Genomic DNA, 13,592 nt, shown 5'->3' on the forward strand with positions numbered 1-13,592 from the left:
ACAAAGGGGGCTGCCAGTCATGACAGAACCCCTGCTTACAACTGAGATGTCTGCTGGATCTAACAAAGACTGTACTAGGGGAAATGATTGGGCCCAGACTAGGAAGAGGTCTAGCCCGTGAAAGAAGCTTATTGGAACAGCTTTGAGTGTGAGATTATCTGTAATCAGTTTCTTAATGTATTAGGCTTAGACTTGGGTGTTTTGTTTTATTTTTCTTTGTGACTTACTTTGTCCTGGCTGTTATTACTTGAAACCACTTAAATCCTACTTTTTATACTTAATAAAATCACTTTTGTTTGTTAATAAACTCAGAGTAAGTGATTATATGCCTCAGGTACTATCTCTATCAGTGATATAGAGGGCGTACAATATACAGGGTAAATTCGTAAAAGCTTTATACAGAGTAAAACAGATTTATTTGGAGTTTGGATCCCATTGGTAGCTGGGTGTCTGGGTGCTGGAGACAGGTAACCTGCTGAGCTGTTTAAAATCTGCAGCTTTGTGGGTCTGGCCCAGACCCTGGGTCTGTGTTGCAGCAGGCTAGCATGTCTGGCTCAACAAGGCAGGGTTCTGAAGTCCCAAGCTAGTAGGGAAAACGGGCTCAGAGGTAATTTCAGCACATCAGGCGACAGTCCCAAGGGGATCTCTGTGACCGAACCCGTCACACTCATAATATTTTGGATTTGACTTTGTTTTTGTTTTAGTAAAAGACGTTTGGCATCTGCCATTGTGCTGTCTCTTTACCTAATTTTTGTTAGCCCTCTCTGAAATTCCTCACTTTCTTCTCAGTTTTGACTGACCTATATAACTTTGTGCCTCCCACTAGTTTTGCCTCCTCACTCCTAATCCCTGTTTTCCTTGCCAATGAGAAATAGATTAATTGACAGCCATCCTAGTACAGAACCTTCGGACACCTCACTGTTAACTTTAGCCATGCTAACCTTTGACCATTTATTCCTATCCTTTGTGTTAGCCACTTTCTAATTCATGACAATACTTTGCCTTTCATCCTATGACTATATAATTTCCTTTATCAACTACCTTTATCAACGCTCGCAGAACAGTACAGAACCGACTGTGCAAAATGCGGGACTTGTGGCTGAGCGCCAAAGCAGATGAAATACAGGCGTACGCGGACAGGAACGACTATAAGCAGTTCTATGAAGCCCTCAATACGCTCTATGGTCCACAGGCTTCTGGGAGCTTTCCCCTCCTGAACTCTGATGGCACTGTGCTCCTTACAGAGAAGACGCAGATTCTCCAGAGATGGGCTGAACATTTTGAAGCAGTTCTTAACTGCCCCTCAGTCATCAATGATGAGGCCATCGACAAGATGCCTCAGGTTGCAGTCAATGACTCCATGGATGCTTCACCAGAAGAGGACGAAGTGAAGAAAGCCATCAACCAGCTGTCAAGTGGCAAATCCCCAGGGTCAGATGCCATACCAGTAGAGGTGTACAAAGTCGGTGGACCAGTGCTGCTACGGAAACTCACTGAGCTGTTTCAGTCCTTCTGGAAGCAGGGATCCATTCCACAGGAATTTAGAGACGCGTCCATCGTGCACCTCTATAAGAGGAAGGGCAATCGCCAGGTATGCGACAATCACCGTGGAATCTCGCTGCTCTCTACAGCGGGGAAAGTTCTTGCACGGGTTTTGTTGAACCGACTGATCACTCACCTGGAGCAGGGCTTACTGCCAGAATCACAGTGCGGCTTCTGCAAGGGGCGTGGGACTATTGACATGATCTTCGCTGTGCATCAGCTACAGGAGAAATGTCAAGAGCAGAACCGTGAACTCTACACAACTTTTGTGGACCTCACGAAAGCGTTCGACTCTGTCAGTCACCAGGGCCTGTGGAGGATCATGTCCAAATTCAGCTGTCCAGACCGATTCATACAAATGGTACGTCAATTTCATCACGGTATGATGGCTCGTGTCCTGGATAACGGTGAAACATCTGAGGCCTTCCCAGTCACCAACGGCGTCAAGCAAGGGTGTGTTTTAGCACCCACTTTGTTTAGCATGGTATTCTCTGCCACTCTGACTGATGCCTTTCAACACTGCGCTGAAGGAGTAGGCCTGAAGTACAGAGCCGATGGGAAACTATTCAATCTGAGGCGACTGCGTGCCATCACCAAGGTGAAGGAAACTGTACTTCGAGACTTTCTCTTTGCCGATGATTGTGCTCTGAATGCTAGTACAGAGCCAGAAATGCAAGCCAGTATGGACAAGTTTTCATCTGCATGCAACAGCTTTGGCCTCACCATTAACATCAAGAAGACTGAGGTCATGCACCAGCCAGCTCCCCACACTCTGTACTCAGAACCGTCCATCACTGTAAATGGACAGAGACTTCAGGCAGTGGACCACTTCACGTACCTGGGCAGTACCCGTTCTCGAGCAGTGTCAATCGATGAAGAGGTAAAGTGCAGAATTGCTAAAGCCAGCTCTGCATTTGGCCGATTGCGCTCCAACGTCTGGGAACGTCGAGGGATCAGCCTACCAACGAGGCTGAAGGTCTACCGAGCAGTGGTGCTTCCAACTCTGCTGTACGCCTGCGAGACATGGACTGTCTATCGGAGTCATGCACGAAGGCTCAATCATTTCCACACTTCCTGTCTGCGAAAGCTTCTAAAAATCAGATGGCAGGACAAAGTGCCCGATACTGAAGTCCTTATCAGAGCCAGTCTGCCATCAGTTCACACACTGCTGATGAGAGCCCAGACCAGATGGGCTGGACATGTCGTGAGAATGTCAGACGAGCGCATTCCTAAACAGCTCTTCTACGGAGAACTCACCCAGGGAAAGTGCTCCCATGGAGGACAAAGAAGCGGTTCAAGGACACGCTGATGACATCTCTGAAGTCCTTTGAGATTAACACCACCACATGGGGAAACCCTCGCACTGAACCGTCCAGCATGGCACAGCCTCATTCACACAGGCAGTAATACCGCTGAGGCGAGGCGTATTGCTGAGGCTGAAAGAAAGCATGAGCTGCGCAAGTCCAGAGCTGCCCGCACATCATTGACAGTGCCATCACATGTCTGCCCAACGTGTGACAGGACGTTCCACGCCCGAATCGGACTGATCAGTCATCTTCGGACGCACAGAGTCCGGTCATCGAAAGAATGAGTTGTTGAGGTCTTCATCGACAACGATGGACGAACTTCATATAATTTCCTTAATAGACTTTTGGATGGACTTTTTGAGAGACTTCTTCTTTATCCATTACTTCATTGTTATGACTGAAGAATTCTAACAGATTAGAAACCATGCTGGTTTGTCCCCATTACACCATCTGGGAGTTTTAGAATTCTATTTTTCAGTTAACATAATCAATTTTCCTGTTTCTGAGGCAATGCTCTTTGGTCTAAAATTCTAAGGATCACCCCTAAAACCTCCATATTTTTTAGTTCTGGAATTAGTATATTCCCAACATCCTCTCTTATTTCCTTATTCTTCTCTGATTTCTTTTGCTCACTTGTACTCCAGTATATTTTTGTCCGTTTCTCAGGATTCAAGAAATTCTTGATAAGCTTGTGATAAGCTTCAAGAAATTCTTGGGATTTTAAAAAATGTCTTTAGCTATTTACTCTTCAAAACTCCTCTTTGCCCTCTTAATCTTTCACTTTTCATTTAATTTACTATAGACTGTCCTCCTTTCTGGTGTGAAGGATTAATTTCTACTTTTTGAAAGACAGTACAAGGAGGGAAGGCTAAGGCTTGGAACTACCTTGATCTACATTTATCTCTGTGACAAACAGAACACATATCAACTTTGCTTGCTTGCCTTTTTGGCGTGATCTCATTGGTTTTGGTTTCAACTATTTTTTTCCCCATTAGATACCATTTTAAAATTACAGATCAGTTGAAAATGATACCTGTGATAAGTAAATTTTATTCTCAACTTTAGTTGTTTGTTGTTGTTGTTGGTACATACTAGTATAGTCCTAATCTTTGCCTGAGCCTGGAATTTCTTGAGTATGCACAGACTGCTATGCCTCCAGGGAGCTGCATTGAAGTCCATGGGCATCAGCACAGGCACAGCAGTCTCTTCAGATGAAAGAAGTTGCAGACTCCAGGCCTATGTTATTATGGACATCTATTTACACTTTATACAACTTTCTCCACTAAAAATGTGTCTCCATTTCCTGTTATGACAGCATGGGTGTAAGATAACATTTTTATGGATTAGCAAGATCCTTAATGGTCCTAGTAAAATGATTGACTTTAGGCCCCTTGGAAAACATGTGTGTGCGCGCACATCAGTGCCATCCATAGACAACCTAGATGGGAAAGGAGGGTGGGTGTAGTATACATCCTGCATAGGGCCAAAGTATCTTTGGAGTCAATACAACCAGAAGGGAAGCTTCTCTGTATCCATTTTCAGTAACAAATACATGTTGGGGTTTTTTGTGGTGACTGAGCTCATGCCAATCAGTGTCATTATTCCCGGGAGTGATATCAATAAGGAGAGCTGGAGGTTATGCAAAAATAGCAGGCTCTACTTTCTACCATCACCTGCCTGTTCAGCTACTTATCTTGAAGTCTCTGAATTTTTCACTTGATATACTGTATCTGTCTGAAGCATAGTGTAAAAATTCTTATTCTTGCAAGAAGATATAGATCTCAGCTGGAGTATTGTGTCCAGTTCTGGGCACCGCATTTCAAGAAAGATGTGGAGAAATTGGAGAGGGTCCAGAGAAGAGCAACAAGAATGATTAAAGGTCTTGAGAACATGACCTAGGAAGGAAGGCTGAAAGAATTGGGTTTGTTTAGTTTGGAAAAGAGAAGACTGAGAGGGGACATGATAGCGGTTTTCAGGTATCTAAAAGTGTGTCATCAGGAGGAGGGAGAAAACTTGTTCACCTTAGCCTCTAATGATAGAACAAGAAGCAATGGGCTTAAACTGCAGCAAGGGAGATTAAGGTTGGACATTAGGAAAACGTTTCTAACTGTCAGGGTGGTTAAACACTGGAATAAATTGCCTAAAGAGGTTGTGGAATCTCCATCTCTGGAGATATTTAAGAGGTAGGTTAGATAAATGTCTATCAGGGAGGGTCTAGACAGTATTTGGTCCTGCCATGAGGGCAGGGGCCTGGACTCGATGACCTCTCAAGGTCCCTTCCAGTCCTAGAGTCTATGAATCTATGAATCAAAATACAATAACACTACCCTATAGAAGGAGACAAGAATAAAGAACCCACTACTAGCCTGCATCCAAATAAGCAGCAGCAAGGCGCTTGAGCTACACTTCAATATATTTTCCATCTTCGATTATCAAGAGTAAAATGGGTCAAAGTTAAATATTACTCAATCTAATGAAGTAGGGCAACTCTTATTTAATTAAAAAATATGCTGACCTGGAAGCTGCTACAACTACACTGATTTCAAAGCTGTTAAAATGTAAGCTCTACCTGGTAAAGAGCTGTACTGTACTGTGCAAAATTAATCCAGATTTGGAACTTCTGGACATGAATACAATGCAAATAAATAATAAAGCTCGAATCAATATCAGCTGAAGGAAAGATGAAGTGAGGGGGGAAGAGAGACGTTTGCAGAGGAGATCAAAGGCGATGGAAAAGCCAGGGATCACCCTCTATTGACTCACTTGGTGGGATAGGCAGCCTGAGCTGGGACAGTCTCATGCATCTTCCAAACTCCTGCAGGAAAGTTCCGTGCCAGCCACACCCCATCACCGACCCAGCCGGACCTGCCCTGAGTCGTGCCCCAAAGGAGGGGGAGCTGGGGCGGATGAGGAACCGCAGGTGTCGGCGTTGTGGGCTATGGCAGCCGGCAGAACCCCCGCCCCGGCAGGCTGCAGGGACAGAGCGCGCAGGGCAGCGCCTGAGCTGAAACCCGCGCGCTCTGCTCCTGCTCCTGCTGCGGCGGCGGCCCGGCTTTTCCCATCCCCATAGCAACCGCCCCGGCCACAGGCGCCCGAGCTCCGCGCTCCTCCTCTAGCGCAGCGGGCCTGGGGGAGCAGGTACCTTGAGACGACGAGGCTGCAAAGGGCTCGCGGGGGGTCGCACAGCGTTGGGCGGGAGCGGGATGCAGCACCCAGGGGCGGCAGGTGGGCGGCGGGGGAGCCACACGGCGCAGCCCGAGGCGGCTCGCTGCGCTAGCGGGGCACTGAAAGCAATTGGCTTCCTTGCGCTCTGCCTTGGGGGCAGGCACGTTCAGCTCCCACGCCGCGGCGCCTCTGTCCCCGGGAGCGCTGCCCTCGGCAATGGACAGCCCCGTGCCGCCTCCGTCTTGTTTTGGTTTAAAGCGCGTTGCAACTTCCTCCTCCTCCAGCAGTGCCGAGCTCTGCGAGGAGCTCCTAGCTCTCTTCCCACGCCCCGCTAGGGTCGCAATCAAGCAGTGCCGAGGTGACCCTTGTCCTACTGCAAGACCCTCTAGACTGTGGGTGGGTTGTTTTTGTTTCGCCTCCCGTTTGAAAAGACGCCAACCTTTCTGCCGAGCATGTTTCCCTTCTAGTAAGGAGGCTCCACCTCTGCGAGGGCTTGATTCGTCTAGCACTTTTAAGATAATTTATGGAGCAACCTGATGAGCTTATTGGCCAAGTTGCATGGTTCTTTTAGAGTCGGATCCTACCTGGGTGGGGGGGTTGTCTCCCTCCCGCTCCTACGCGCTGGGGGCACACCGATATTGCAGAGTAACTACTGGAGAGTGACTTGTAAGAAAACCAGAGAAGAGAGACTTAAAGCCAATGGATTCATGGAGGCGTCCCTCCTTCCCGTGGCCTCTGTGCAGTCCCTGCAGCAGGGGGAGGCTTCTGCTCCTGTTATTGACCGTGCGTTTGGGGAACTGGTAAGTACAAGTGACGACGGGACCTGAAGTGGCTCTGCTTAGTAGTCTCTCTCCCTCCTTCATTGATCGCTTTGGGTTGGGGACGTTGCATAGTAGCAGCCCATTGTAATTCGGAGATCACGGGCAGGTCTGTCCCACTCCCCTCCGCCCCCATCACCCAACTCCTCCTTTACGTTTGTTGTCAGATCACTTTCAGCTTGGACTTGCATTACTTTCACCTGCCTGAGAGCATTGTGTTCTCTAGGAAGGGTGTGTGTGTGTGTGTGCCCTGTTGTTGTTACAAACCTTAACATAAATTATAGCTCTTTTGCAAATGACTCTCCGCAGCCACCTCTAGTGAATCTGACACTGATAAAGGAAAACTTTACTTGATATGTTTGTCATTTGAGTAAGAAGCGTTTGTGGAGTCCCTGCTTCAGTAAGTGATCTTCAACTTACTCATCCTTTACAATCATGCATTTTTCTTACCACTCGATATCCACTGTATGGGGGCTGTAGAAGTCAGTACAGTTAGGAATCTATCAGAGCTTGTACATATTTGCCAGCATCTGTTTCTCAAGAGGACCTTAATACTCAACAATAAAAATTGTTTCATGCAAGCTGCAAGTTATCAGAGTTTCATCTTAGGCAATTAGTTTTATGCATTTATTGATTTGGTTTAGTTTGTGAAAAATAAATCTTTGTCGTCTGACAAGTGTCAGGTTGCTGTTCCTGTAGCTGAAAAGTACTCTGATGTAAATAAATAATGCAAATAATTTGGGAAATAACTTAGTCTAATCATTTATTTGCAAAAGAAATAAGCCAAGATATTTGTGCAAAAAAATTGGCAACTGCTTATCGTATTTTAGTTTTCCACCAGACTCTGGTACTATCTGCGTGGCTTTAGGACATAGGTCCCAATCCTGCACAATTGAATCAATGGGAGTTTTGCCTTTGTCTCTAATGGGATCAGCATCAGGTCCATTGTGCACATGTGGAACATGTTCTGAGGTGCTGTTGAAGTCTATGAAGCTGAAAATGCAAGCTTTAAGACGAATTTACAAGATTGATCATATGGGCTCTGTAGAAGACATTATTTTCTACCTTGTCAATATGCTATTTATAAATGTCCATAAAAGATGTAACATAATGATGATTTTGTTTTCTTTTTATTTTTCAACTTCTTTAATAATTCAGAGGTAACATATATTATTCCTTACTTAATGCATTCGTTAAAAACATTAAGTAGCTATAATAGAGCAATAGAATATTGCCCAGTGTGCCTATCTTTTTAACTATATGCATCAAATTATCATTCAGAGATGATGTAGCAGATGTGTAGTATCTAGGATGGTAAGAAATCTATTAGCATATGTTTAAAGAAATCCATTAAAAGTTAGACACCCCCCCCACTGAACTATCATTTATCAGTCTATGTAAAGTGTGCAGATCTTAGCTTATCTCTCATCTTCAGAGGACTGCTGTGTGATCCCAGTTAGAAACATCACTGATTATCCTTTTCTTTGGCATGTTCTAGTGTCTGTTTCTTTTAAAAAGCTTGTCAGATTAAGGTAACATTTTTCAAAGGCATTGATGGAAATGATACCAGCACAGCTGTACATCTTCAGAATGTTTCTTAATGAACATGTTGTGCCTCAGGTATGAAGGAAATTACCAAGTGATCTGAGAGAAAAGAATATGTGTGCTCATTTTATCAGTTCAAATACTAAGTTTCAAAGACAGGAAGAGTTCTCTTAAATAGTTGCAGATGACATTTCATTTTTCACTTATTAAAAATAAAATATGATTGTTTTAGAGGACTAGGTATGGATTTTTAATAAGTTAAAGAAGAACCCTCCAATGAGAGAAAGAAATGCACCAGGATGAATTATTTTATTGTGGGCTGAACAATCTCTTCTCAGATAATATGGAACCTTCAATATAAATATGTATGTACCTACGTCAGCTGTTTTCAGGATTGCTTTTCATTCAGAGACTAATTGGTAATATTGTTTGTTGAGAGCTTTTCCAAGTGACCACAAATGGATATGTTTTCCAGAGACTGACTCTCTGATGTGTAGTTTGTTACAGTTCACTGATATTCTGCAAGGAGCTCTCTGGGACTTTCCAGAGCCCCTTTTTAACATTCTGCCACTAAGTTGAAAGGAAATTTGGAGGGAATTTTCTGCTTCTCTGCATTCTGTTCTAATCTCTGTCAGAGATGGCTTTTCCTTGAAGCCAATGTGAAAAACATTCTAAAAAGCAACATTTGCCTCAAGAATAGACCACAATGCCCCAAACTGCAGACACTTTCCAAAAATTGCTCAGGATGAGAGATCCCTAAACTCTGATACAAGGTCCCCACCTTTCATACCACTCAGACTTCAAAGGACCTAAATTGGACATTCTCTGTTATGTCAGTAAAGACTGCTCTGTAAGTAACATACTTAGTGCAAACCTAAAAGCAAGGAAATGAAAAGTTGAGTACCAGTAGTACATATCTTTTAGTCTAGACTACCAGCTAGAGATGCACATGCGTCACAACCTTAACTCTGCCTACAGATACCAACCTTCCAACATCCCATCCCCAAATCTTACCCAACTCCAGCCACTGTATTTAACTGGAGTATAGATATACCCAAACAGACCACACCAGACCTCCCTTCTCTACTGTCCTTTCTGCACAGTTCTGTGAAATTACACATGCTCAGGTTTGAAGAAAGGGGTGTTGAATGGTTGGTATCTTTATTGGGGTGAAGATAAGGTTGTGGTGCTTTTTCTGTGGTGTATGGTGGTTGTGCTGGAACAATGTACGCTAGAACCTCAGAGTTACGAACACCAGAGTTACAAACTGACCAGTCAACCACATACCTCATTTGGAACCAGAAAAATGCAGTCAGGCAGCAGCAGAGATGACCAAAAAAAACCCCAACCCCCCCAGGAAATACAGTACAGTACTATAAATGTAAACTACTAAAAAAAATTAAGGGAAAGCTGCATTTTTTGTTCTGCATAGTAAAGTTTCAAAGCTGTACTAAGTCAATGCTCAGTTGTAAACTTTTGAAAGAACAACCATAATATTTTTTTTTAGAGTTACGAACAACCATGGAGGTGTTCGTAACTCTGAGGCTCTACTGTAGTTACCCATCAGTCACTTAGTTTTAAATGCTTGTGTTTTGCAATAAGATCATAAATATTATGCTGTCTAAATATAAAAACACAGTAACTGTAAATAAATGCATATATCACCATGACACAAAAACCTAGACTATAACCCAATAAAACTAATTTTCTTTTATTAGTAATCGCTAAATACACACAATATAATACCCTTTATGAAAAAGAAACAAGCTATTACTATACATAAGTGATATATGTTGATCAGCCTCCAATGCTCATAGATAGACAACTGAAACATAAATCAATATTGATACACTCTCCTACCGATATACATTATTCTCAAGAAATAGCAATTATACTTTATCAAAAATGTAATTTAATTGATAAATATATTTAACTAATAAAACTTTTCCATTGTTATGTATCCTTTTATGGAAAATATTTATATACTGAATTAGAGATAGCAACAATTTTCCTTTTTTCTCACAACAGTCCATCAATGAAAGTGTTAAGGCTATTGTGATAAAATATGCCTTTCTTAATAATTTATAAGGATAATGTATTTGTAGTGACAATACAATATTTATGATGTTCGTAACGGTTAATTTCCTTTTATGTGCTTGGTATATGATGTGATAAGAAAGGACAGTGTTGTCCATTAGCAACTCTAACTGGTTTTGGTTTGTTTGTTTTTTGTCTTTTGTTTTTTAAGTGAAGGTTGTTGTATTAATATTTAACCTCATTTTAACATTTTCTTGATTTAATATACGGTGTATCAGGTCATAGTTAAGTACTGAGAAGAAACTGTTCTTAAAATAATTGTGCTTTCTTAGACGTGACTTAAAAGGAAACTTTCAAACGTTGGCAAACTAGATGAAATAGGTTATTAAAGCTTTGCCAGTCACTTTTACTATGAGGGTCTTGTGACATATACCCTGTATTTGAATAAGAGGTTCCCCATTACCCATTCAGGCAGAAATCCTGCAAAAAGAACTATCCAGGCAGGCTCCCATTGTCTTTAGTCAGACCCCTGCATCCGTATGGAGACTATCTCTGCAGTGTAACTTGCAGAATTGGCACCTCAGTTTCTGCTTGAACCCACAGTGAAGTTGTAATGTCTTTTGTATAACAGAATATCTGGTTTCTGTGAATTCAAGAAACTAAACTATAGGCAATGCTATTCAGACCTGAAGACTTTGGGTACCTTGACACTGCACTACCACCTGGGTGACCAGTCACTATGACTCAACACCGTTATGTACAGCATAATTGGCAAAGCAATGTCAATTGAACTTAAATCACATCTAACTCCTCCCCATTTCTGTGGCATCACCTACAAAAATCATTGCTTGTTTTATTTTTTTTAATTACAAAGTATAAACAACCATCTAACTGCATTTAAGCCATTGAGTTGTAAGTATGCCTTAACAGAATAACCATGTTGTCATGTCAGTTACCAGTAGCAGAGAGGAGTGGTGATAATAAATAGCAATGGGCAAAAGTCAACATGTTTTCTGTAAAGGGAAATCGTGTCTTACTAATCTATTAGAGTTCTTTGAAGGGGTCAACAAACATGTGGACAAGGGGGATCCAGTGGACATAGTGTTCTTAGATTTCCAGAAAGGCTTTGACAAGGTCCCTCACCAAAGGCTCTTACGTAAATTACGGTAAGTTGCCATGGGATAAGAGGGAAGATTCTTTCATGGATTGAGAACTGGTTAAAAGACAGGGAACAAAGGGTAGGAGTAAATGGTAAATGTTCAGAATGAAGAGGGGTAACTAGTGGTGTTCCCCAAGAGTCAATCCTAGGACCAATCTTATTCAACTTATTCATAAATGATCTGGAGAAAGGTGTAAACAGTGAGATGGCAAAGTTTGCAGACGATACTAAATTGCTCAAGATAGTTAAGACCAAAGCAGACTGTGAAGAACTTCAAAAAGATCTCACAAAACTAAGTGATTGGGCAATAAAATGGCAAATGAAATTTCATGTCGATAAATGCAAAGTAATGCACATTGGAAAAAATAACCCCAACTATACATACAATATGATGGGGGCTAATTTAGCTACAACAAATCAGGAAAGAGATCTTGGAGTCGTCATGGATAGTTCTCTGAAGACGTCCACGCAGTGTGCAGCGGCAGTCAAAAAAGCAAACAGGATGTTAGGAATAATTAAAAAAGGGATAGAGAATAAGACGGAGAATATCTTATTTCCCTTCTATAAATTCATGGTATGTCCACATCTTGAATACTGTGTACAGATGTGGTCTCCTCATCTCAAAACAGATATACTGGCATTAGAAAAGGTTCAAAGAAGGGCAACTAAAATGATTAGGGGTTTGGAATGGGTCGCATATGAGGAGAGATTAAAGAGGCTAGGACTTTTCAGCTTGGAAAAGAGGAGATGAAGGAGGGATATGATAGAGATATATAAAATAATGAGTGGTGTGAAGAAAGTGAATAAGGAAAAGTTATTTACTTGTTCCCATAATATAAGAACTAGGGGCCACCAAATGAAATTAATGGGCAGCAGGTTTAAAACAAATACAAGGAAGTTCTTCTTCACAGAGCGCACAGTCAACCTGTGGAACTCCTTGCCTGAGGAGGCTCCTTGCCTGTTGTGAAGGCTAGGACTATAACAGGGTTTAAAGGAGAACTAGATAAATTCATGGAGGGTAAGTCCATTAATGGCTATTAGCCAGGATGGGTAAGGAATTGTATCCCTAGCCTCTGTTTGTCAGAGGGTGGAGATGGATGGCAGGAGAGAGATCACTTGATCATTACCTGTTAGGTTCACTCTCTCTGGGACACCTGGCATTGATCACTGTCGGTAGACAGGATACTGGGCTGGATGGACCTCTGGTCTGACCCGGTATGGCTATTCTTATGTTAATATTTATGACCCTAAAGGGAAGCTTCTGGCTTAGCATGGTGTAGAGGAGACACAGAAATGTAGTTTTATTTAAAATTAATGACTGTAAGTTGGAGTAAACAATGCATTGAATCAGTCAGAAGATAAAACTAAAGTATTGGTCCTGCAAAGTTTTATGCACATGAGTAATTTTATGCATGTAAGTAGTTCCAATGAGTTCAATTAATCTATTTACCCATGTAAAGTTAGATTTGTTTAAGTACTTGAAGGACCAGGGCCTAAATTGTTAGCAGCTGTGAGGACACTGAAATAATACTAAAGAACCTTGGGAGACTAGAAATGTTGTCAGGAAATAGCAAGATGAAATTTAAATGGCAAAAATGCCAGGTAATATGTCTAAAAGGAGAGGGGAAGCATATCCAGCACTGTATTTTGGATTCCTCACATCAGTGCAATGGGAGAGATGAATGCAAGTATTTATTAAAATTTAAGAGGTTCTTTAAAATATGTTTTTATTCATAGATTTCTAAAGTAAGAAAGGTCCATTATGATTGTGTAGTTTGACATCCTGCATAACATGGGCCATATAATTTCTCCCAATAATTTCTGTATCAAGCCCATGACTTCTGTTTGAGCTATAGCGTATCAGAAATAAATCCAGTCTTCAGTTAAAGACTGTAAAGTATAGCAAATCTACTGTGTTTCTAGGTAAGGTGTTCCCATGGTTAGTTATTTTATTTTGCCTTATTTCTAGTTTGAACTTGTCTAGCTTCAGCTTCCAGACATTGGATCTTGTTATGCTTT

The 13,592-nt window shown here is 42.1% G+C and overlaps 1 protein-coding gene across 2 annotated transcripts in view; it reads left to right on the plus strand.

The window, feature by feature from the left end:
• The first annotated feature begins 6,520 nt into the window (after positions 1–6,520).
• The window catches only part of GABRG1 (gamma-aminobutyric acid type A receptor subunit gamma1), a 73,171-nt gene continuing 66,099 nt past the window's right edge, over positions 6,521–13,592 (plus strand). For both annotated transcript variants that reach the window (XM_039541827.1, XM_039541828.1), the window contains exon 1: positions 6,521–6,814. In XM_039541827.1, the coding sequence (XP_039397761.1) occupies positions 6,714–6,814 (101 nt within the window). In that variant the 5' untranslated portion in view covers positions 6,521–6,713. The remainder of the gene's footprint in view (positions 6,815–13,592) is intronic.

This window comes from Mauremys reevesii, linkage group 5 (genome assembly GCF_016161935.1).
Source record: "Mauremys reevesii isolate NIE-2019 linkage group 5, ASM1616193v1, whole genome shotgun sequence".
Taxonomy (NCBI): domain Eukaryota; kingdom Metazoa; phylum Chordata; order Testudines; family Geoemydidae; genus Mauremys; species Mauremys reevesii.